General features: G+C 35.8%; 1 protein-coding gene across 5 annotated transcripts in view; it reads left to right on the top strand.

The window, feature by feature from the left end:
• Ptp36E (protein tyrosine phosphatase 36E) overlaps positions 1-26,718 on the top strand; it is a 481,316-nt gene that overhangs the window by 427,484 nt on the left and 27,114 nt on the right. For all 5 annotated transcript variants that reach the window (XM_081742483.1, XM_081742484.1, XM_081742482.1 and 2 more), the window contains 6 exons: positions 7,067-7,143; positions 12,584-12,718; positions 14,459-14,590; positions 20,983-21,140; positions 22,240-22,375; positions 23,906-24,055. In XM_081742483.1, the coding sequence (XP_081598609.1) occupies positions 7,067-7,143; positions 12,584-12,718; positions 14,459-14,590; positions 20,983-21,140; positions 22,240-22,375; positions 23,906-24,055 (788 nt within the window). The remainder of the gene's footprint in view (positions 1-7,066; positions 7,144-12,583; positions 12,719-14,458; positions 14,591-20,982; positions 21,141-22,239; positions 22,376-23,905; positions 24,056-26,718) is intronic.

Below are 26,718 nucleotides of genomic sequence, written 5' to 3'. Positions count from 1 at the left end.
ACATTGTGTGTTAATACAACTCAGGGATGAATTTTACGAATTTCTTAGGATAAGAAATGAAATAATAGAAATCAATTTCTTTGGATATTTTCGACATCATACCACAAGCTATCAGGACTCGAAATGGTCTTAATTACAAAAATCTACTAAATTGCAATGGCACAGAAACTTAACCATTATGACTATCCAATCAATGTCTTTTCACTATCAGATCATAATTCCAATTCCCCGAGTCAACTCTCCGTACTCACCCAGCACAACCCTTTTCCGCGATTCGGACGCTTCCTGGTTGTAGCGTAGAGCTTAGCTCAGCTCTCGTTATGAAATGCCTTACTTTGTTATTTCCTTATAGGAATACTCAATTACGCGTATCGATTCATTCGATCACATTATGTGCTCTTATTATTCGGCAATCCACGTCCGGTGATCTTTGCAACATCGGAGTCGTTCGGTAACATTAATAGCACCAGCTTGTCTTGTGTATTCATGTTATTGGGTTCCCTTCGCACTGTTTTCGTGAAACTCTAAACTCTTTGTGACAATTGGCTTCAATCGTAATTTGAATAACAATTTTCTTTTTATTTATTTCCATCTTTCGTTATAATACTCTTTTTCCCTGTCTGATAATGTTGTTTTTCTACCATTGAAGATGCTTTATATTTAGCAGACGTAGTTTTCGCACTTCCTGTGTATACTCGCATGACATTGGATACAATTGCTTCTATACCCCCCATAACACTTGTCACTTTTGTCACAGACGCTGTCACCAACAAGACACCACTCACTGATGAACTGAATACTGATGATAACAGGTGAGTGAGGTCAACATCATAGTGGAAAATAAAATACGATCGCCAGCCCATGTGTTGTTCAATAACGTTCGAAATTTATAAGTGATTTCTGACTACTGCTCACATCATTCTGTCAAATCCCGTATATGAATGTAATTAATGGACTTTATCGTGTATTTGTTCACGCACAGCTTTGACAAAAGTGTATCGAATTTGATTATTGTTTTTTGTTCGAAAGAGTATACTTTTCCAGTGACCCCATATAAATTTCATCAGGGTCAGATTATAGTCTTTGGATTTAAGCCATGAAACTACTCAACGCTGTTTCACGTTTATTAATACCGTAATTAACCGACATCATTGCATGTTCAGGAAGAACTTCAACTTAAATGTAGTGATGAGCGCAAGAGTCTTGCATGCAAGACCAAGAACAAGACCAAGACCAAGACCAGGAATCCCGATGCAAGACCAAGACCAAGACCAAGGGGTGCAAGACCAAGACCAAGACCAAGACCATACTTGCAAGACCAAGACCAAGACCAAGACTCTTGCGCAAGAGTCTTGCACAAGTATGGTACTACATCGATTTTTATAGAATGTAAAAAGGAAGGGGAAAAATCATTACATCTTTCACGTGAACTTGTAGGCTCCAGTAAAAATACCGCCGTAGTGAATGAGTTCCCAGTAGTTTATGCAATCCATGTGAGTCGATCTGCTCCTGTAACATATAGCTACAGTATGTCGTTTTTTGAATCGGTTGTTCACGAGACGACCGACAGCATAATTCTATGAATTGTTACAAGCTATAATAACTTCAGTGTCTGATTTACTTTGGTCATCATTTGATCATTCACGACGGCCCATGATTGGATTTTGGGAAATCATACGAAGAATAGTTGTGTCCATAAGAAGTGGATAAGCAAAAATAAACTAGAGCATGTTATGGACACGGTAGCTCAGTGGCAGACCGTTCACCTCTGGTACATAGGGCCCTGGTTCGATCGCAGCTTGTGAGCTTCTTTGGTGAACAAACACCCTGTGCGTGGGTTTTCCCGTTTCCTCGTACTTTCTTCATTCCACCTTTTCTCATCCTCACTGTTTCCCTTAGCCTCAGTGTAATAATCGTGGGACGTTAAAGTAGATATTTCATTTCATTTCAAAACATATTAGTGGTGTTCTTCTTCCAAAACTAAAGAAATGTAGGATTGAACATCGGCAATTCCGTACACCATAGGTGCCGATTACATGGGTATGGCCTTGGCTCTGAAGTTCAAGCATCCATTGGAAATTTTTAATGTGTACTTATAAAATTAATATTGAAATAACATTTTCATGACATTGACAAAAACTTAGAGCATGTGACCGCAGTTTGATTTCATAGGTAGATGCTTATACGTTGAATAATTGTTATCAATATAATATATAGCCCCCTTAGGTATAACTCATAGCTAGGATTCAACGATATAACGTTATACAACAATAAATAATCTATATTCACAACTGAGAGTGATTTCGTACTTATTTCAAATAACTTGAAGTTTGATGCCGTTATTATGTATTTCTAATGTAGGTCAAAAGTATTTATATAAATTGAGTTTACACAAAAGACATAAAAAATTGAGTCGTTTTCAGTTTTCACTCAAATTATTCTAAAATATTGGGGCCGCGGTGGCTCAGTGGTAGAGCGTTCAGCTCTGGTGTTTGGGGTCCCGCGTTCGATCCCAGCCCCCGCCAAGTGAACTTTGTGGTGGACAAACACCGTGTGCGTGGGTTTCCTCGGGGTTCTCCCGTTTCCTCCCACTTTCTTCTTTCCACCATTTTCATTCACTTTTCATCATCACCGTCTCCTTTAGCCTAGTCGGCATAATCGTGGGACGTAAAACTCACAAATTTCATTTCATTTCATATTCTAAAATATTAAGAGGTTTAATTATTATTATTTTAATTTTTTCTCTCTTTTTTTGGTCAATATTGCAAAACATATTATCATCGTCACAATAATAGCTATTCTGCTATTATTGGCAGGTCACTTGCTGCAGCTGAGAAGCTTCGATGACTGTGGTCCTCAGCTAGTCTCTTCGTCTTAACGTAGCAATTTTCTGTCTTAATATCTTCCTTCAACTACAATCTCCTTCGCCCCCTCCCTCTAGCACGTCCCTCATAATACAGTTCCTCCTCAGCCAATGTCCTCCTCTTAATTATATCTAAAATTCTTCTTTTCTCCCCGACTGCTACTATTTCTAACACCTTATTCGTTTTCCGTTCAACCCAGCTGATTCTCTCCTTTTTTCTCCATGCCCACATTTCGAAAGTTTAATTGTTTCATCGTTTTTGCGTAATGTCCTTGTTTCTGCCCCATACAGTACATATTAGAATCAGTAAAACAAAATTTCAATATTTAATTGGGAGTTTGTTCAATACAAAGATGAGCTAATCGTGGTTGGAAAGAAAAAAAAAATCTGACGCCTTTAGAGTGTAAAAATAATTTTGCAATTTATGGTATTTCAGTAATCTGTGCCGTCTTGATTTTCTTTCATGCGTCTCACTGTCAGGGATAGCCTCCTCAGTTTGGGAACCAGTGGAGTCTTGGATCTGTTAAAACATAGAAATATTACGAAATGTTGTGATTTTTCTTATAAGTGGTGAAGCGTGATCACCCATTGAAAAAAAATAAAATAAAATAAAGGTCATCGCCTATGTTGTACAGTATCATCACACTTACACGAAGGTAAAATATATTACATTTAGAAACATACATTGTATTTCCCTCACTATTGACGCAATGCACGATTTATTATCCCTTATATCCAGAGTAAAATTTACTTATGAAAATCATAGATTTCTTAAAATCAAAACTTGCAAGACTCTTGCAAGCAAGACCAAGACTGGGTGTGCAAGACCAAGACCAAGACCAAGACTAGGTGTGCAAGACCAAGACCAAGACCAAGACCGAGGGTTCCAGTGCAAGACCAAGACCAAGACCGCATGTGCAAGACCAAGACCAAGACCAAGACCACCCGGGTCTTGGTCTTGGTCTTGCATTTGCTCATCACTACTTAAATGCACCGGTTTATTTGTTTGAAAGAGTACACCTTCTGGGTTTTGTAGCTAGACTGTGAAATTCCTCAACGGTGACATATTAATACCGTAATTGTGAGCATGATCACATGACTTCAATATAGGTTCACCAATTTTGTTCATTCTTTTTTGTTTGTTTGTTTGCTTGCTGGAAATAGTATAATTCCACAGTGGTCCCGTGTAAATTTCGTTAGAATAAACGATGTTCTTTTGAACTAGACCATGGAACACATTAACCTACTGTGTTAATACCGTACTAACCGACTTCATTGTGTGAATGTTCAGGAATAACTTCAAAAAATGCACCAATTTTAATAATTCTTTTAATAATTTAAGTTATTATTTATATATTTTTTAAAGTTTATAGGGAACTAATATTATACCTAACATAGTCTGGGTTCTGGCTGGTCCCCCCAGTTTTTTACCTTCTAGATCCGCCGATGGATGGTATTTTGTGCCAATTTTCAGTCATGCAGTCTGCTCTTCCATTTTTGTTTGTCATATCCTCACTAGAGTATTCTAAAATATTATTTTTGCCATTACATAGTTTGTAATGGTCCCATGTATATTTCATTACTATCTGGTGATAGTCTTCTTATCTAAATCATGTTTGCATTTCAGTTCTACAATAAAAAAAAAAAAAAAACAATTGATTTATGGACCATCCAGTAGACTATGTCTAATGATTTGCTGCTTTTATGACCTGGTAACCCTGTAAAATAATGCGGAAAACCATCCCCGTCTACCTTCTTTACACCTTTTTTGCTTCGCAACACCGTAGAAACAACAGTAGCGATTCTATGAAACAAACGCACTAACTCATCAGACATATAGTATCTTAATTTATGTTCATCTTTCTGTTATCTCTCATCCTTTGTCCTTTTCTGCCTTTCCTCCTCTCTTTCATTCCTCATTCTAATATTTCGCTCGTTTTATTTTTACGTAGATATTTTGTTTCCCCAAGAACAACTTTAAAAAAAAAAAAAAATCTTACGGTTTATAGTTTGCATTTCCTGTTAATTATTCGTATGAATACTTAGCAACGAGTGCCTTCACGGAAATGTTAAATGTCTAAATCAACAAGAATATCAAACAACGATACCGGAAAGAAAAGTAAATACAAACTTGGCGCAGTTACTTTGAAATCACGTTCCTTGGTTTCCCAATATGCACTCGTACGTACTGTATATAATAATGATGTTCAAATTAATTATTGAGTTAGTAAAGTATAATGTTTTAAAATGTTTCTTAGCGATATTTCATTTCACTTCCTACCTCAATATGGAATATGAATAGGGCTATTACTACATTTGAAGAAATCTTATAAACTGATGAGAAGCTCAGGGGGACCGACCCCCCTAGACCCCTGGATACGGGCCTGAGTCTATCTACAAATGAACTTAAATAGAATTTATGCATTACAAAAATAGTAATAAAGAAGTTTAAAAAAATATAAACTAAATAATATAGAAAATCCTTTTAAATATAAAAATTGTTTAAAACGTCTTCAATTTGCTGATTGTAAAACAGCACTTTGGCTCCCAACTCTGGAATTACGAAGCAGCAACTAAGCTTCTTTCTGAAACTTAAAAGATAGGCGCTTTTGATCAGCGAGAAAAAATAAATTTAGTTTTGTTGTCGAATAATGTATTCTGTGTGCATAAAAGTTATTAAATTTAACACGAAATTTGTGCAAAATAATGTGTTTTTGAACTAGAGTTACCGTGCTGGTATCATTCGCTGATCTACCCTGGGGCTGGGGACCTAGACCCACAGTGTTTTCAGTTACAAAAATAATTTATTATTTATATATTTTTTAAATTTATAGGAAACTGATGGTATAGCTAACATAATCTGGGTTCTGGCTGCTCCCCCCGTTTTTTACCTTCTAGATCCGCCTCTAGATGGATTTTGTGCCAGTTGTTAGTCATGCAGTCTGCTCTCTCATTTTTTGTTAGTCATATTCCCACTACAGTATTCTAAAATATTATTTTTGCTATTGCATGCTTTTATATTAACAGCTACATACAGTGACGACACTAAAGGGAGCAAGGAAGGTGGTTGCCTCCTAGTGGCATCATCCACTTCCCGACTGTCTGCATTGTAGTGCAGGTCAATTAATATTATAAAACTCTGTCCCATATAGGTTGTAGGTAGAGCGTTAATAAAAAGTGTATCCGGAATCGACTCCCACTACCGGCTTTTATTATAAAAATTCCACTATAAACAGTATTTTACAAAAATACTATACAAATAATTTCTCTAAGTTCTCAGGGTTAGATATAGGTAGTCTTTGACCGAGAGGTCGCAGACAAGATCTCTACAGCGCCCCGAAGCAGGCTAAGCAGGGTGGCGTAAGGACCCACAGCTCCGATGCAAGCAGTGGGTTGGTTAGGTGGCCACATAGCCCCGAAGTAGATCAAGCGGCTGAGGTTGGGATTCCCAACAAAGCTCCGAAGCAGGCTAGGCCAGAAGAAAGGAGATGCGTAGTCCCGAAGCAGACTAGAGGCCTGGGGTTAGGTTATTTCTAATGTTTCGAAGCAAACAATAGGAGGGACACCAGAGAACTGGTACAGGTCTGCTGTTGTCCATCAAATTTATAGAGGTCCTCAGACGGTGGTGGCGCTGCTGCTTCGTCGTCGTCGTCTACTTCGTGGGAGAAGCCACAAGTCCGTCGTCTGCAAGTGATAGAATCTTCTTGCAAAACCATGTGGTGGTATTTGTTAACATTAGCGTGAAGGGTTGTTTATACACAACACCAAGTGGGACATTACAATATAAAACTATTAGTTTCAGTATACAAAAACTAGCTGCCAACCGAAAAATATCCATGTCTCCCGCTCGCAAGAAATTAAAGCTGGCTATATATGTAGTCTTAATTTATAATATGCTTGAATATTTGTAGAGCACCCACGTCATGGCATGCCCTTCGTTCTGTACAATCTTTGGATCTGTGTTATTTTTCTAACCATCATTACTAATACATCCAACAGCCTGTTAGGTGCTTTCTATCGACGGGAAAAATGAAAGTAAACCTCCCACTAAAGTATTCAGAATTAGAATAGCAGATATGTGATTAGAGTAACAGAACCATTACAAAGTATATTATTGTAATTGTAACCTTTTATGTTTATCTTTCAAAATTTATCAATATTCGTTTTTCATCATTTAATGTTTGTTATTTCTGCTAATTACAGATGATTATAACAGAGTAGTGCTTGACCCTATAGAAGACGTACCTGACTCTGACTACATAAATGCATCTTATGTTGATGTAAGTATTTTCTTTCTCTATTTCTACGTTTTATTTATTCAAAACGCAAAAGTTAATTTCATGCAAATTGCAGTAAAGCTCAAACTATGTTAACTCTTTGTCTTGAAATACTGATGTGTCCTCATGAAACAGGTAGAACAAAAAGATACCGATGATAGATATATCCACGCCTCAATGCATCCTATTAAAACTTCAATCTTTCATTGGTCTTTTAACAGGATGAAACATTAAAACTACAATAAATAGCAAGTCTCTTTTCCACAGTCTCTTTTAACATTTATTTTTGATTACGTTAAAAGTATTGAGAAATAGTGAAGTCACAGCATTTTAAATAAACCAGCGTGCAGTGGCCGTTAACTCATGAAACAATCTGGTATCCTTGTCTTTAGCAGGAGATTTAGCGTAAATTTCGTAAGCAAAAGGTTAATTGTAATAAGTATAAATATTATTAATATAAGTATTTATTTGTCCTAAATATACAGTATGACTAGAAAGACTGGAATCGACGGAGGATACAGTGGCACTGCTGATATGGAACAATGTCCGTTTGGTATTCGATGTTTGCTTGGCCTCAGACTCATCATCCTTAGAGAGGCTCACGGTGACTAGTTAAGCTATTTCAAAATCCACTTGCTTGTTCTTGGGATCGTTACGGTCACGCTCGGTAACCGCATTGAGGCTCTCACTTGATTATAGTGATCGCGAGGACTCGTGAAGCTTGACCTAGATTTACCAATTTTATCACCAATAGAACGCGAGGGTCTGTCCCCATCGTCAACCCCTTACCCTTGAAATTTCGCCAGTGTTGTCTCTCGCGCTATGCGGATAATATTTCCTAAGGGTACAGTGTTGCCAGTGCTGCTAAGTTTCGTTTCATTGTTATTATTATTATTATTATTATTGTAGTTTTATATTTTTGCTATTATTATTGTTACGTTTTAATTCGAATAATTGTTAGTGTTCGTGTTATAGTTCTTTAAATGCTGTTTTTTTGTCACTCGTTTGCTATGTCTTCTAAGTTTGGCAACGTCGGTGCATTTCTGCTGTTTCACTTTTTCTCAAGTGTGCGTTCGGAAGGCAGCTGCACGAATCGTACCGAATATTTCCGATGCATCACACATGAGAGAAAGCAGTTCTATGATTCGTGTAGAGCCTAGGCTTCACAAGTCACAAGTGCTCGCGCTCAGTTATTGAGCTTGAGGCCCATCGAATTCGAGAGCTTACTCGTGAGTTTGAATATTTGATCTCTGAGACCGCCGGTTTCTCGTGACCAGAATAACGTGTACTGCGATGTCTTGCTTCACAGTATATTTCACATTTTCTTGACGAATAAGCGTCGTTCCAAACACAAGGAATCATGGAGCTGGCGATCCCTAACCCTTCCAACTTTCCACCGACACATTACGTATTCATTGCTGTCAAGGCTTGCCTTTTGCTACCTTGAACTCACCTTTAATTCAGAGTATATCTGAGAATTATGTTGGAAGTGAGCCTGGGAACTATACCGTAGGGAATCTCTTGCGCACATATTGCACATGGCTGAAATTTACATTTTTGGATTGCGTATGTGTGACTTCCTTTACGCCGACACGAACCACCGCTCTCGTGTCCGGAATAACGCATGTTGCAGTGTAGACTTTCTATGCTTTTGGATGGCCCTAGTTCTAAAACTGTGCACTTTTCCCCATAGGTCCATATGAACCTTTTCACTTACTCAGTTTGTCAGTAGAGTTCCTCAACACCCTGTATAATTGACAAATTTTATGTGTGTCATAGTAGTAAGTTACAAATAAAATGTAAAATTTATCGAGGTCCACATAAACTATTTGTCGCATAACATGAGCATATATAAAAGTTCAAAAATTCAGCTAGAACATATTTTTATTGACTATGTACGTGAATATCGACAGCATGTAAATTTGTTTCTGCATGCTTTCATGTAATAACATTTTTTTGTTGTTGTTGTTTTTTAACTAATGTAGATCAAAGTTTAAAAAAAAGTACGCAATATACAAAAAAGATCATGAAAAACACTGTAAACGTACGTGGACTTCATTGAAACATTGTTGAATGGTCCATTATTTTCTGTCAAATTGTCTTCCTCATCAATATCACACAGAGAGAAACTACGGCACAAAATTAACTATCGACCAGAGACTGTGTGTGGCTTCTGTGATGGTTAACCTTTGATTTTTTTTTTTTTTTTTAACGCGGGAGTTATAATTGTAGGGGATCGCTGCGTGGGTCTGTGTGAAAACCACGATGGTCAGTTGTTGGGAAGTGGGGAAAGAGGAACGAAAGGCAGATAGCTTTGGGAGTTGGGTTGAGGGGTGACGGACGTTAAAAATTGGTTGAAAGTGCTGTGCGGAAAATTCGATTTTGGTTCTCTCTTGGTCCAATTAAGAGCACTGTGAATGAAATGTTTTCACGAGAATCAATGGAGCAATTTCGTCAATCGAAATATAATAATAATTGACATATTTATTAAGTTTTTACATAAGCCAGCAACTAGCTGTAGAAACTCCAGACTTTACTTAGAACGCTCGCCTCTGGTGCAAAGGACCCGTGATTCGATCCCAGACCATGTAGACTTGTGATAGGGAACATCGTGTCTGTATATTTTCTCGAAGTTTTCCTGTTTCCTCCTATAATCCATAAATTCTTCTGTAATCGTTCATTTTCATATTGTGCATCTATCTCCCAATGGTGGATCTAGAACGCAAAAACTGGGGGCCAGCCAGAACCCATATATCATGAGTTTATTATAAACTTTAAAAAATATATAAATAATATATTACCTTATTTGTGTCACTTAAAAAATTAAGGGGCCTAAGCCCCCCGGCTCCGGGCTAGGTCCGCCACCTCCTTTGGCCTAAAGCGCATAAACGTGGGACGTTAAACTAAAAATTTAATTTCATTTATTAATAATAATTTTGAGCCTACATTGCAGTAAAAGAGGTACTTGCGAAGCGCGTAGTGGGTTGATTGGTTTTATGATTAATAAGGTTCCTGTCAGTACCGAAGCTATATGGACCACTTGGATGTCCAGTCCACCGAAGCATTAAGAAAAAGAAAAAGATCTAATGCTTTCATTGACCTCTATAATGGAGACCTTTAAAGAAAAGATTTTTGTAAATAGTAAATTATAACATCATAAACTGTATAGTTACTTTGTTGATTGCCAACATAACAGAAATATGAATTGTTCATGAGGTGTTAAGGTTGAAATTTCTCTCCTGCAAAATTTCAGTTTTGGATTTAGGCTGCTAGGGATTCAAGTGGTCCATATGAGACTTGGAATTACAGCCATATGAGACGTGGGATGAGAACCACATAAGGAGCATCCGAAGACGGAGAGGAACAGGGAATGGTGGAAACTTCATAACAAGGAACTGTATAATTTGTACCGTGTACCTAACATTGCCAGGTTCGTTATATCTAGGAGCTCAGATGAGCAGGTCATATAGTCAGAATAGGAGAAAGTAGGAACACTTTCAAAATTTTTAACTAGAAACCCAATCAGGAAAAGACCATTAGGAAGACCTAGGTGCAGATGAGAGAATAATATTAAGATGAATCTCATGAATCCGATTGGGGAAGGACAGAAGCCAATTGAGAGGTTTTGTGAATGCGGTATTGAATCTTCGAGTTTCATTCGCCTTAGAGTTAGTTAGTTATAGCTTTATGTTTCTCATAAGGTGATTAGGTAGCCAAAATGATGGTGCTAAATTGGGTTGCATAACTACACTTGCAGGCAATCCACTTTAGCTTGAAACCCATCAAGATGGTCAGTCCCAGGTTGAAAGTACAGGATTTTGTAGGATTCAGAAGTACCGTGTGTTGTAAAGCAATTTTCTTAATTATGGAATCTACACGGAAAATGGAAAGTGAGTTAATTAAAACACATACATACAATAAGAAAGAAAAATGGTAAATTTTCGTTTATTACCAGGAAAAAAGCAGACTGTCATTGAAAAATGAAAATTCCGCTTTAAAAAAAAAAATATGTATGCAGTGATGATTTTGGTTATGTGGAAGTAAGTTCACAGTGCCAATCAATGATGCCGGCGCCATGGAGTATCATAAAGAACATTTTTCTCATCGCCCGACAGTACTCTGTTCGAAACGGATCATTCACTTGATGCGACAATAAACAAATGGGGACATTTGCTCGTATTCTTTCCGAGCTTCCCCAATCAATTCGTGTACGGAACGTCGGTATACATTTATAAAAATAATGTTTCATTCAACGATCCTTGAGTACGCTGTAATCACGACATCCAATATAAAAAGCTTAGAAGGATAGCAGCTAGAGGCCCATACATTAGAGCATAGTTTCTCAACCTGGAGGTCGGGATCCGTAGAGGCATCGCGAGAGGAACTCAGAGAGGTCGCTAAGAAAGGTGAAAAAACTATTTTAAAAAATTAACGTCCTACAGTTATGCATCGAGGCTAAGGGAGACGGTGATGGTTAGATAGATGATAATGGTAGAATGGCGAAATATGTAGGAAACGGGGAACCCCAAAGAAACCCACGAACACGGTGTGTCCAACACTTGACGGGAGCTGAGATCCAACCAGGGTCTCCATACACCAGAGGCGAGCGATATGCCACTCTTTGGAAATTAATTTGTTTGACTTCGCGTTGATATGGATTTAAATATTTTTAAAAAATCGTCCAAGAAAAGTAAGATCAAACTCTGATACTATTATGCCATAGTGTATTTTTTTAAAAAATGATTTGTGTGTATCTAATTACACAAATTACAATAACAAAGTGAATGATTAATTTAAGTTGTTTCAATTATTTAAACGAGATTTTTCCTGTCTTCAGCATATCTGGAAGCAAAATCCTCCTTCCGGTAGTTTCGCAGCTGACTTTCCTCACGCGTAACGAGATTTTTTTTTCATTAAAGGAAATGTTATATAGCTAAACATATTCCCAATTCAGATTGGGATTGAGAAGTTTTTATTTTATTTATTCATTTTGACAGTCATGTCTTCTATACACAAATATATATTCATAAAACTTCATTTTACGTAGCGAAGATAGTTGTGTTCATGTCAGTGATGGTACTACTAGAATTTTTGGTGAGCATATTCTAGACCGTTTTCAAAAATAGAGTGTATAACCATCCCCATTCACGCTTGTACTTTCGTAAATATGAGATGAGTATACGCTGAATTACAAGAATATTAGGTGCATATACCCCATATACTCGCGTACACGCCCAATCACATCCTTGATTCTTGTAAATCCTGATGAATTAGTAATAAATGTGGTATCAAAGTCTCATTTACGAATTGTTAAATTATATATAAATAGTAGTAGTATAAATAGTAGTAATACAATATTTGTTATGAACATTCATAAATAATAATAATAATAATAATAATAATAATAATAATAAGTTAAATGTTTATTTCAATCTACTTGCAGAGTTTGTTGAAGCCAAATGCATACATTGTCACTCAAGGTCCTACTGAGAATACTGTTAATGATTTCTGGAGAATGGTATGGCAAGAGAAAGCTAGCTGCATAGTTATGTTAACAAAGACATTTGATTTCATAAGGGTAAGTATTTTATACCTATTTATAGCCTTTTTTAAATATATATATATATATATATATATATATATATATATATATATATATATATATAGATAGATAGATATAGATATAGATATAGATAGATAGATAGATAGATAGATAGATAGATAGATAGATAGATAGATAATAGACTCGCTTTAATCCGGCCTGTCCAATAAATCCGTAGTTTTGGGGTGGGCTTATCCGCTTTACAAATATATATTATGTAATCTTATTTTAGTGAACTTTTGAAAATTATAATACTTTATTTCATATTTATATTTGAGTGATTTATTTTATTGCTTTATTTTGTAATTAAAATTCGTACTATATAGCCTCGTTCAAAAATGTATACCATTCACCTTGCTTTAGAAGGCGATATTCTGGCACCGTTTGTGGGAAATTCTAATACTTTGGCTCTAAATAAAGACCTTACTTGGCCAAAGAAAGTACACATTTATTTGGTTTGATTCTATCTGTGGATAAGAGTATAGGGTTTTGTAAAGCAGGGGCGTCATTTCAGACTTTGCTTGGCAAGAGCACCAACGACGAAAAACTTTCACGTTTTGTACTAATATATTACTATTACAATCGACTAAAGTAGATGCATTCCTCAAATTCTTTTGGGGGGATTGCCCCCTCCTGCCCTCCCTAAATGACGCCCCTGTTCTAAAGAGAAGTGAGTAGCCATATTTTTGAACAAGACCGTACGATACATATATTGTAGTTTATTTTATTTCAGTGCACTGTCTTTATATACCAACACAACCTGGCCTGATACTTAAATTACATAACATTTATAAAATCACAAATTTAGCGAAGTCAGTAGCTTAAAATTTTCCTTTGTTTCAACTACAAAAGTTTTGTTCCATAGAAAACTATGAAACGATGTTAAGAAATACTAATTCACAGTTAAAAATTGCTTGGAAGTCTAACATTGAATTCTATCTGCCATCCTCCCACAAGCACACAAAAGAAAACTTTTGACTGTGAGTGTACAAATAAATTTAGCTTAGTTAAAGTGTTGAGGTGAAATGATCTGTGTTTGAGTTATTAAGTAATTAGATTGAGTTTTGTTTGTAAAGGAGGTATAAATTTGGGGATAGAATGAAACTTAATCCAACAATGAAATAACTAAAAAGAGTGATATATATGTAGTGGAACTTATATGGTATTTCCTTTACATTCATTCATACATTCATTTATTGCATCTGTTCACCATACAACAAAATTGGATATGTCAGTTGGAAAGTACATACAGAAACATGTATAGAACTATTACATTTAGAATAATCTAAATTCACTAATATACCTTATTTTGCATTTTACTTTTTACGTATACGAATTATTTGAATATACTCTTTAATAGAAAAAAATGAAATGAAATCTTTAAGTTTTACGTCCCACGGTTATGCCGGTTAGGCTAAAGGAGACGGTGATGATGAGAGATGAGTGAAATGGTGGAATGAAGAAAGTGGGAGGAAACGGGAGAACCCCGAGAAAACCCACGAGCACGGTGTTTGTCCACCACAAAGTTCACTTGGCGGGAGCAGGGTTTGAACCCGGGACCCCAAGCACCAGAGGTGAACGCTCTACCACTGAGCCACCGCGCCCCCCTATTCTTTAATAGAGTAAAAGCATTGTACTATTATATACCTTTTTAATTTTTTTTATTGTTGCTACAGGAATCAGTTAAGAACTGAACTCTGAACATTTTATTTGCAGGTGATGTGTGTTCAGTATTGGCCTGCAGCTTTGGAGACAGTTGAAAAATATGGCGATATCACGATTGTCATCAAAAATGAAGAGGAATTGGCCAATTTCCGTATTAGAACAATTGTCTTAACAAAAGATGGAGTAAGTATATCAATGCTTTTATGTAAGGTACTACAAACAAACAAGAAATTTGATTTCTTATAAACCAGTGGTTCTCAACCTAATTCCTATCATGACCCTCACTTTATCACATCCTCTTGTCAGCGACCCCCTTATAATTTCTGGTTTGTAATAAGTTTGTGTGGGATTTTTAATATACTTATTGCGGAGATCTCACGATATCAATCTATTTCTATAATAGTAGAATCTATTTCTTGTATATAGTGGATACAGGAACTTCCCGAAAAAAGCGAATGGATTACTCGTAAAACCAAATTTCGTCAGTTCATTCATATTATAAATATCGAATCCGATTCGTCATACTGTTTCAAAGTGGGGGCCGTTTGAAAATTTTAAAGCTTCATAACTCCCTTAATTTTGGGTCATATGATACAAAAATTCTAATTTTGGTTTCAAAAAATTTGGACAGTTGTTGAAAAAGTTATTGAGTATTTTAAACGACTTGGTGATGTGCGTCACGAAGATTAAACCGGATATTGCAACACTAGTGAAATCACACCATGCACAGGTATCTCATTAGCTTTCAATTTTAATTGTATTTCAATATGTAGGCTTTGTTGCATTTGTATTTTTCTGGTATTTCAATATGTAGTTGTCATTAGTTTCATACCGTACGTCTTTCATTTAAATTGATTTTTAAACAACTCTGCACCTGTTGAAAATATTTCGTAGATCTATTTTTTGTTGTTCTTAACGAAATAGGGTCATTTACTCAACCGTCTATTTCCTCAAGTCTCTAAATCAGAGTCATTTCTTACAGTGGTTATCTTTCTTTTTAATCTGATGATCATCAACCGAAACAGAAGGGACACCTGCTGTATTCTTAGCAAATACCAGAAAGGGGATGATGCACGCTATTATGAAATGTCTTCGATAGACAGGGTTGCAGAGTGTCAGATAAAGTTGTGTTGTTTTTAAAAATATGGTAAACTAAGCAGCCGCGTAACAACATTTCGAATATAGGAGGGGGCAAGTCTTTTTGTATAAAAATAACAGTATGTATAAAAATAAAAATATGCCTGTCGAAACAAAATTCAAAATAATATTTAATTTTTTTTCGGTATCAGATTCCAATTATATTTATTTTCGACCCCCAGGTTGAGAAACCTTGTTACAAACAATAAATGACGCCATAGCATGTCCACGGGACATCCTACAGATCCCATACCTGTCTCTGAAAACTCGAACTTGTAGTAGAAACTTTAAAATAATGATAATTGGTAAAGATAATGGAAATATCCATCGAATTTCCCTTGGATTTCAATGGGATGGCGTGACATCAAACTATGGTTAAACCATGACCGAAGGTATCAAGCCATGATCAAAATATATTATAGGAGAGTTGGTGCTACTTCTATGATGGAAAAATAGAAGGTGGTCACTGAAACATAAAGTAAACATATTTGAATTCAAATATTTTCGACGCGCTTTTCGCTAGAAATTTGAAGGGCGAGATACATAATCTGTTTCTTATTTTCAGTAAGGCCCTTCAAACAAAGTATATTTATATTTTGTTTCATGTTTGTAACTTGAGTCGTTTCCGAGATATTAACACTTCTTGATTTTCGAATTTTCAACAATAACTTCGAAATTCGAAGAAATTTGAAGTTGATTTACTGTCCAAAATTATCTTTGGATATGAGTATTTTTGGTATAAATTTCACAGCAATGCGTGTAAGGGTACTTTTCACCTCCTTATGCGGCTATACCCTTTATTTATAGTTTAAACTAAGAAACTGCAATGTGAAACCATTTCCTGAAACTTTCAATACGGCTCAGAGAGGGGAACCGATAATGATGTCACTCCAAAACAGCTTGTTTCTGTTGCCGCGACATAAGCAGCGGTTTTTTTTTTTTTTTTTTTTTCATTCGTTAAAGCTTTGTATTTTCGCAACTAAGAAATATTTTTCTGAGAGCTTTGATATGTTATATTGAAGACTTGTTCTACAGGATAATACATTAAATTACAACTTTTGGTCACAAAGCAATGTTCATTATGCTCCGAGGATGGGAAACGGTGATGATGAAACGGATGATAATGCTGGAATGAAAATGTGGGACAAAGTGAGAGAGCTCCGAGAAAACCCATACACACGGCATTTGTTCACCAAGAGGCCCACTTACTCTAATTGAACCAGGGACTCCACTCACCAGAAGTGAGCGCTCTACTACTGAGCTATTATTATTATTTTTAGGTATTCTGATTTTCGGCAGATCCTGGGACTAATGAGGATTTTTTTTTAATTTTAAATTTGGACCTGGAAATTTTTTTTTCCACTTCTATCGATCTTCCGCTTCTTCTTTTAACTCCCAATATATTCTCCTATCTTTCAAACCATCGATCAGCTGTGTTCTTCTTCTTCCTATTCCTTGCTTCCCTTCCATCTTTCCTTCTATGGTGGTGTGAAGAAGACAATTTCTTCTGAAGATGTGTCCAATCCAATTGGCCTTTCTACGAAGGATGGTGGCTAAAAGTGTCTTCTTCTCTCCTATCCATTTTAAAACATCTTCGTTTGTTGCTCTCTCTGTCCATTTTATCTTCTCCATCTTCCTCCAACACCACATTTCACAACTCTCCAAATATTTCTTCTCTAAATTCCGTAATGTCCAAGTCTCTGAACCATACAGTCCAATGCTCCATATATAGCACTTGACCAACTTCTTAAGTCCAATATTGAGCCTGCTAGTTAAGAGTGATCTTTTCTTGTTGAATGCTTCTTTAGCTATGGCAATCCTTGACCTGATCTCTTTCGTGCAGTAAGCGTCTCTCGTCAAAATACTTCCCAGATATTTGAAATTATCGACCTCTTCAAGTTCTTTTTGTTCTACTCTGATCCGTAAGGGCGTGTTTCCACGGGATATTCTCGTGCCTTTCGACTTTTCGATGTTAATTTCCATTCCATACAGTTTTCCAGTGTCAACTATTTTGTCAATCATCCCCTATAGTCCTCCTTCGGTTTTAGCTATTATAACCGTATCATCTGCATACCTGATCTTGTTAATGATCTGCCCTCCAATCTTGAAGTCTCCAGTTTCCATTAATGCTTCCTTCATTAAGCATTCACTGTAAATGTTGAATAATTAGGGCGACAAACTACATCCTTGTCTGACTCCTCGTCCAATCTCCACACTATTGGTTTCTCCATCATTCAAGCGCATCTTCACTCGTTGTCTTATGTACAGGTTTTGAATGAGTCGTCGATCTCTCCAGTTGACTCCGATTTCTTGAAGTATTTTCAGAAGTTTCGTCCAATTGACTTGGTCGAAAGCTTTTCGCCAGTCGATGAAGCACAGACACAACTCTTCCTTTACATCAAGAATTCTTTCTGATATAATTCTCATCAATCCAATAGCGTCTCTGGTGCCTTTTCCTTTCCGGAATCCAAATTGATCTTCTTCTAACCTCTCATCTATCTTGCTTTCCAGCCGCCTGTTCAGTATGTGTGCAATGATCTTTCCAGTGTGGGAAATCAGGCTAATTGTTCTGTGATCGCTGCACTTCTTTGCTTGCTTTTTCTTGGGCAATGCAATCATTGTAATATCAAGAAAATCCTTTGGCCATTCTCCACTCAGGTAGATCTTGTTAATAAGTGAAGTCAGTACTTTCATTGCATTGTCTCCTAATTCCTTGAGCAAATCTACTGGTATGTCGTCGTCTCCAGTGGTCTTTCTCCTTCGTATGTCTTCGATTGCTTGTACTACTTCATTTTCAATGTACTGGGTCCTTTTTCATCATCATCCACCTCTTCCTCTGCTTCGATCTCAATATCTTTGAGGCGGTTCTTCTGATCATACAGATCTTTTATGTATTCCTCCCAAATTCTAAGGATTCTTTGATGGTCAGTGGTTACATTACCTTGTTGATCTTTGATGCCGAACGTTCGTATACTTTTGTTAGCTCTCCCTCCTAATTCTTGTGCTTTCTGGTACATCAAATCATATCTGCCGCGCCGTTGAAATTCCATTATTTCTTCACATATCTGCTCCATGTACATTTGTTTGGCTTTGTCCGTTTCTCTTCTCAATTCATTATTCAGCCTTCTGTATTCATTGTTGTCCGTGTTTTTTGACCTCCTGCGTTCCTCCATCTTCTTAAGCATTGCTTCAGTTATTTATGTTTTCTCGGTGCTCTTTCCATCCTACCAATGTTATTGTGGAGTGTGTCAAGTAGAATCTCTAACTTTTTCCTATCTATTCTCTATATTGTCAACCATATCGCCCAATGCACAGAATTTTTCTTCAATCTCTTCTTTCACATCATCGTCGGTATTTCTTAGTCGCTCTAAGTTCCATTTTCGATTTCTCCTCCTTTTTTTTATCGACCTTAACCAGGTTTGCACTTCCGCCACCAGTAGATTGTGATCCGAATCAATGTCTGCTCCTGGTAATGTCTTTACGTCTCGTACAGTATTCCTGAAACGTTGCTTCACAAGAATGTAATCGATTTGGTAGCGTTTCTTATCTCCTGGACTCTTCCACGTGTACAGCTTGGTTTTTCTTTTCTTAAACCACGTGTTCATCACCGCGAGATCATATTACCTACAGAAATCGATAAGCATTTGACCTCGTTCGTTTCTTCTACCTAGTCCAAATGGTCCCACTACCTTATTCGCAGCTCCTTCTCCTACTACGCTGTTGAAGTCTCCCATTAGTATGGTGTTGACCTTACCTCTTCCTTCCTGATGCAATATATCACTGACCTAATCATACATTACTTCTACTTCAATATCATCATGGTCGGTTGTTTGCATATACACTTGTATTATCATAATATCCACTGGTTTTGCATGTAGTTTTATAAACATCAAGCGGTCACTGCAGTATTCCACTTTGGTTACACTTCTTGCTACTTCATTCTTCATTGCTATCGCGACACCATTCTCGGACTTATCGCCACCCGAATAGTATATTTTGTAATTTCCCGATAACTATCTCATCTTTCCCTGGCCATCTCACTTCACTCAAGCCTACTATGTCATTTTTACATTTGTACATTTCCACTTTTAAATTTTCAAGTTTTCCCTCACGTTGTAGAGTTCGTACGTTCCAGGTTCCCATGCTGAAATGAAAGTTATTATTTTCTCCTCTGATGATTCTTCCCGGAGTAGTCCCCACCCGGAGATACGAACGGGGAACTATTTTACCTCCGGAATTTTTTACCTCATGAAGAACCATGATATTTCTTTATTCTCCTCCTTCGTCCCTTTTGGGAAAAAGATAATGTGGTAGTATTCCCATTTCCTTTCCACATCTCCATGCCGTTGACCATCTAGTGGTTCATCCGCCTTTTAGGTCAGTTTCCCCTCCTAAGGACAAGAAGGTGCCCTGACCTCCACCCGCTCATCCGCCCTCCGAGAAGGCTGTTGGCACTTGGTAGAATCTGACTCTTTATCCCTGTAATCGGTCGGTCTCCACCTATGTTAGCCGCCAAAGACGTGGCCCGCTTACTCCTGCGAGGAGGTGCAGGTTGGAATTTTACCTTCGTTTAGGATGAGACCCGAAGGCTTTTCTCAAACCCCTCCAGTACTTTTAGAAAGCACTACTGGGCTACTGCGGTTCCAATTGATTAGCTAAGATGGTACTTAACGTGAAATGAGATCAACTAACTCTTTAAATAGCATTTAGTTGCGATCTACTTAGCGTCTCGTTAAGAGAATTCGCCATTTCACCACATGAATGCTTATGACTGTGACCGTAATGGAGTCGCTCATTTAGTTTAACTAGATTTTAAATATGTGTATACAATTGATAGCTAAGGAATCGTTAAATATATCATTCTTGAGGGGCACTTCATACCCGCAATACGTTTTTTGGACAAATGGAAATACCGATATATATATATTTTAATTATTTTTTTCGTAAGGTTATTTTACTGTTTCTGTTTTTCAGTTTAATATTTTATTTTTAGGATAAAATTATGTGCTTCTTGTAAAAAGTTACTGATTTTGCAGCCAATGATGACTCACTATTTTTGTAGTGAACTTATAAGGAGCACTTGTATCCGTATAATAAGCTTATTCTCGAAACTAGCAATAAAGGAGGAACTTATATTAAAAGAAATTCGGTATATAGTTCTGTAATTATTATTATTAATCAGGCAAAGCTGAAAAAGACTAATAAAATGTTAATTTCTTGATTTTCCGTAATTCACTCATTATTTTATATTAATTTTGAATACATTGATTCTGTAACACAGAGAACCCTCATTAGCATTACACAAAGAAACGGGATTTATACGGTGTATGCATATTCATACACTCTCATGCATTTTAATGTAAGCAAAATGTTTCTATTGCCATTGTGTGTAACTTCATATGCTTTCAACTTAAGGTGTAAAAATTTTTTTATTTTAGGAAGACGAGGAGAGAATTTTATATCAGTTCCACTATACAGAATGGCCAAGTCATGCCTGTCCTTTTACAAACGCCATTTTGGAATTCAGACGCCGCGTCAGAATCGTGCTGAACAATCGTCCAGCATCATTAGATGGTCCTGTTGTCGTTCATTGCAAGTAAGTGCACGCAGTCATATAGTTAGTCATGAATTCATTGTACGTATACGGTATAGGTCTTAAATTACAAGAAAACTTTGTAAATAAAGTTTTATTATTTTCTTTTAAACTTTATCATGAGTTTTAATTAATATGTGTGCGCAATTTCGCCATGTTATCAACTTCGTCCCTAGAAAATCTAATAGATGATGAGTATCTATATTGAAGCACTTAACGAGGAGAATGAATTAAGCAGGAATGAAGGATAGTCATTGCTTGTTTTTTGTTACAACGTTGATCTAATATTGGAAGTTGAAAATTGTTTCAATTGTGGCTTATGTTTTAAGTTTTTCTGTAAGATAACTAACGCATAATCAATATCTAAACCTCTGCACTCAATATTGCAAACAATTAGGTAGCTTCGCATTTGATTCTTTTCACCTAATGTTACTGGTATGATGAACCGTACATAGTTTCGCCATGGCGGAAACGCAATGGCAATATTTTAAACTCTGCTACTTTTAATTATGTCTTTTGTTCTTGTTTTTATTTTTGAAGGCAATACTTTACAATTAAAGAGTAAAGAGGTAATTATATAACATTATTTCAGGTTTTTATCAGAGTTTTGAGCATTTTGAACCAATATTTAAATCAGTATCGTGTAATAATCAGAGATTCTAAAAACATTGAATGTTCGTAGATATTCTCATAAGAAATGCTCAAAGAGTTCGGTGTCAATCATCTGTTGACCAATTTACAAGGCTTTATTGTGAAAAATCATAGGTTTAAGAAGCCTAGTTATCGCGAAATTAGAGGTAATTTTAATTAAAATGTAAAATGTTGTGTATAAATTGACTTAGAAGTGTTCACAAGAATCTTCGGAAAATATTTTGAGAGTTGCTTAACTTAAGTGTTTGACATACCCGATAAAAGCAATGTATTATTTCTGCAGCACCTGAATTAGTAAGGGGCTTCTAAATGTCTGATGTGTAACTAATTTCCAATAAAGCTACATTCTCGGTTAGTTGCTATTCATCCTAATAATTGATTTTTATTTATTTATTTATTTTTTTTTTTTGAGTTCTAATATGTAATAATTATATAAAAATGTATTTTCCAGTGACGGTGGGGGCCGATCAGGAGTTTTTCTTGCTGTAGACGCTAACATAGAATTACGAGAAGAAGAAGATGCGTTTGACGTATTTGGATACCTGAAAAAACTCCGACAGTCAAGGAAAGGACTGATTGAATCTCTGGTAAATACTACTTGAGTCCATTTTCAGCCGTTGTATATTTTTGAGTACGTGAATATGGATTTGATAATAAGATGTACGTAAAAGCATCACTAAACTAATAGTCATCATTTGAGACCCTTGAAGAGTTCAAATTCTCTTAAATACTACTAGCAAATGAAAGCCCGTTCCTACACCACAAAATATTGGATCATCCTGAAAGTTCCCACGCTTCTGTCACATACCACTTGACATATGTAGTTAAAGTAGGAATCATTATATTGAACACACTTGTCCAACGTGACACAATATCATTTGTGCTTTAATGTAAAAGTCCTTAGTCCTGAAGTCAATGAAATGCTGAAAAATATTTTCACAGTCCCTTCAAATTGAAACTTTTTTTTTTTTAGCACTAAAGGTGTCCAATGCTCAAAATAAGTTAAAATCAGTAGAGAAAAGTCATTAGAATGCGGAAAGTGAGAAAAAACCCTTAGTGGCTAACTGCTGTAAATTCTGCAGTCAGTCTTGCAGTATGCGATTTATCGTTGTTACGTAAAATGATCAAACCTCTTCAGTTGACGAGTGCTGACAGTTGTACACTTAATTTGTGAAACATGTCTCCAATTTAAGATTGTAGAAGTATGGTATGATGCTAGAGCCTCGTCGGGGCAAGCTATAGTGGCTCAAGCCTGAAGCTGACCACCATGCTATATCCATAATCTTCTTTGGGTAGGAGTCAATGCATTGGCATGTGTCTTGGAGGTTCATTTCCATTAAACCACTGAGCTTTTCATTTCTTGTTATTCCATAACGGAAGAAACCATATCTCCGAATATTTCGTTGCTTGGTACTCGTTTTCCAATTGCCCGCAAGTATGTACAGACAGTATGTGAGACCTTAAATGGTTCGATAACTCTTTGTTATAAGTTTATATATAAGTTTACCTTTGTTTACCTTTGGTCTTCTATTACTATATAAGTACTATAGGTACTATATAAGTTTACCTTTGGTTTTCTTCAACCATACGTTTCAACATTTTGTTTAGCGCGCCTATATAGTAAGGCTTCTGTTTTTGGTTTCTCATACTTTACCCTGAAGACAAGAACAATGTTGTCAGTTCTTTTGGTCGTGTGTATAACCAAGGGCTGTCAACTTGGCAGGCTTTGATTGTAATACATAAACTATCTTTAATATCGCACATATTTTATTAGTATATGAATATCAGAAATTAAATGAATAATCTGTCTAGTATTTATTTATAAAACATTACAAATAAACTAGAAGACAGGTTTGAAAACCAAAGGCCATAGGACGTGATGTCGTAACAGTCCGACTCAAAAATTTTTAGTTCATATGGAGGGTCTTGAAGGTCTGTTAGCCTATTTATTAGCATGTTATAATGTTAAACAGCCTACTTTCCAAAATTATGTTTTTCATTGTTATTGCACTGTTATGAAAAATTAATGAAAAGAGGTATCGGTTCTAACAAAGAATTTTAATATTCAAGCAACACGTTTATTATTTTATTAACTCTTGTAATTATGTTTCTTTCAGATTCAATACAAGTTCGTGTATGACACTTTAGAAGAATCTGTTGTTTGTGGTCACTCATATTTTCCTGTATCTGAGCTCTCACAGCGACTGAAACAGAAATCAATGAAAGATCCTGTTACGAAACTCAATGAATACGAAAAGGAGTTTCAGGTAAATGATTTATACATTCCTTGTCCAGTTTTGTCGAGTGATTTTTCCAAACATCAAAAGTTACACGTTCGCGATGTACTATTCAAATCTACACTTTTAGTATGCCTGTCTTTTTTGTTGATAAAACCATGTACTGTAAAGCAATTACGTGTGTAAGTGTATTAAAATGCTCAATTTTGGCTGCTGCATGGGAATTATTTGATTGACAGAGTAGAACATCGCCATCAAAGGTGAAAATGTTTGGCTGGTCTGAGGAATGAGGCAGCGTAGTGGTTAATGCACAGTATACTAGACCCGAGTTCGATCTCCTACCCAATTGTGTATTTCCATTCTTTGAAATTAAAGTAGTTTCGGGTATAGTGAGAAAAGGGTGTTGCAAAATTCAGTTGCTGACTGCATATCTCAAATACGTAGAGAGAATTTATAAACTCAAAATCTTTTTATTTGCAATTAGCCAACCCTCTACTTTTGATGCTTTGAGTTGTAATAGGTTATTCATAACTTAAAAAACGGCCTCACAGTAAGAAAAGGGTCTATTTTTATTTTAGTGTTTCGACTCAGAGGAGAATTATATATAATGGTTCAGTGGTACAAGATCACCATTAGTGCGAAAATTTCCACACGAACAGTCATTTTTATCAAAATAATTCTCATTTGTGAGTTGTTTCTCGATATTTATATGGGATTTGTAGCTCCTCTGAAAGCCGCAATTTTTGGCTACTTTATTCAAATTAAATGACAATTTTGTCCAAAATCGTAAGGAAATCCGAGGTTAATTAATTTTACTTAAACCTTTATTATTTTAAGAACGATATAACTCTATTGTATGTTTTCTTAATCTTTCCATAGTATCCCAGTTATATTCATTTATCTAGGAAACTCGAAAATAATTCCTAATTGATTCTTTATTCAATCTGTAAGCCTTTAGATAGAAATTTAACTATAAGTTGGCTTTAATCTAGTAGAATACACAGATTTACTATGTGTGTAAACGTCATAAGCATTTGGTTTACTGTATAATTTAAGATACGAATGTTTTATTTCGTCTACTAACGATTTTTTATTTCGTGTAACGAATTTTTATTTCGTCTACTCACATTTTTTTATTTCGCCTACTAACGTTTTTTTTATTTCGTCTACTAACGATTTTTCTTTCGTCCATTTACCAATTTTTTATTTCGTCTACTAATCGTTAACTGTCGAAAATTCTAACTACTCGTATTATCGTTTTTCATACGCGACAGTGAATTTAATTTTTCTAAACACCAAATTAAGTTTATGAAGAAGAAAATAATTGTTCATCATAGTTTTGTAGACCAGTAGTTCTCAAAGTGGGGTCCGCGGACCCCTGGGGATCCGTGGGACCTAGCCAGGGGGTCCGCGACGCGTAAAAATTGAAATGTGTTGTAATAAAATGGAACTCGAAGCTGTTATGCAAGAAGTATTTTGTAAGTTACTGAAAAGAAAGCAATTAGAAATTATACCTACGTTTGTAAATGTAAATGTTTTCCAGCTTTACTAAATTTCTGCCCTGAAGCTGGTCAACCGTTAGGCCTATATAGGATTACTTGAACAGAGAGAAATTTCTTCTTTGTTAGGGCACTTTTTCAAAAGCAGTTGTACATTAACTGTACGACGCCTCGGAATTTCGTGGATTTCATCTTCAAGTGGCAGAAAGCTCCCATCACTATCATCAATTCCAGATATATATATATATATATATATATTTACAAAAAAGAAGTAAATGTTAGTCATTCCTATACTTATAAACATCAAGCCTCTCCCGCAATTCTGGGATTTGTAATAATAATAATAATAATAATAATAATAATAATAATAATAATAATAATAATAATAATAATAATAATAATAATAATAGTAATAATAAAAAGACGAGAAACTTCTCTCAAAACATGTTCTTAGATCCGCGCTGTGAGTACGAAGAGTTGTCTAAAAAGACATTTCAACATTTGATGCCTTTCTTTACTACTTAGTTATGTAAGCAGACCTTTTCTGCTCTTTGCAGTATTAAAACTTTAAAGCGAAATCCTCTTAATGTGAAATCAAACCTAAGATTGATGGTGACAAAAATTATTCCAGATTTCAATGCAATTATAGAAAAACACAAAGATTTCCACTCCTCACATTAGTTACTCCACGCTGTTTATCAAATGAATTTCCTTCTTTTAAAAATGATTTTGAGTCTTGAAAGTTACTGTATTTTCAATTGAAACTTCGTTTACTAGGAAACAATCATGTATCTTTAGAATTAATTACTTATTGCATTATTTTTCTTGATCTTTCTCTTGTCAATGATAATTCTAATTAGTATATTTGTCAATACCATGTGAAATTTCAGATAGCATTGCAAGGGGTCCGCGGATCCCTTCCCGAATGAACAGGGGGTCCGCGTTATCGGAAAGCTTGAGAACCACTGTTGTAGACCATAGCTGTATCGTCAGCATATCTACGAATATTTACTCAGTTTCAACTTCTTTCGTTTTTCTTCTTCAAAATTTTGCATTCAAAACAATTCATAACAATGTTGGCCAATAACAGGAGAGACTAATCTCTCCGGATGCTTTCAAACTTGTCTTAAAATTAAAATGATTGGGCTGTACTGTAGACATGTTTCTGAAATTATTATTATTTTATAAATTTCC

This window comes from Thermobia domestica, chromosome 16 (assembly GCF_964235325.1).
Source record: "Thermobia domestica chromosome 16, izTheDome1.hap1.1, whole genome shotgun sequence".
Taxonomy (NCBI): Eukaryota; Metazoa; Arthropoda; class Insecta; order Zygentoma; family Lepismatidae; genus Thermobia; species Thermobia domestica.
Note: the sequence above shows the minus strand (reverse complement) of the source record. Positions and strands in the feature narration are given on the sequence as shown.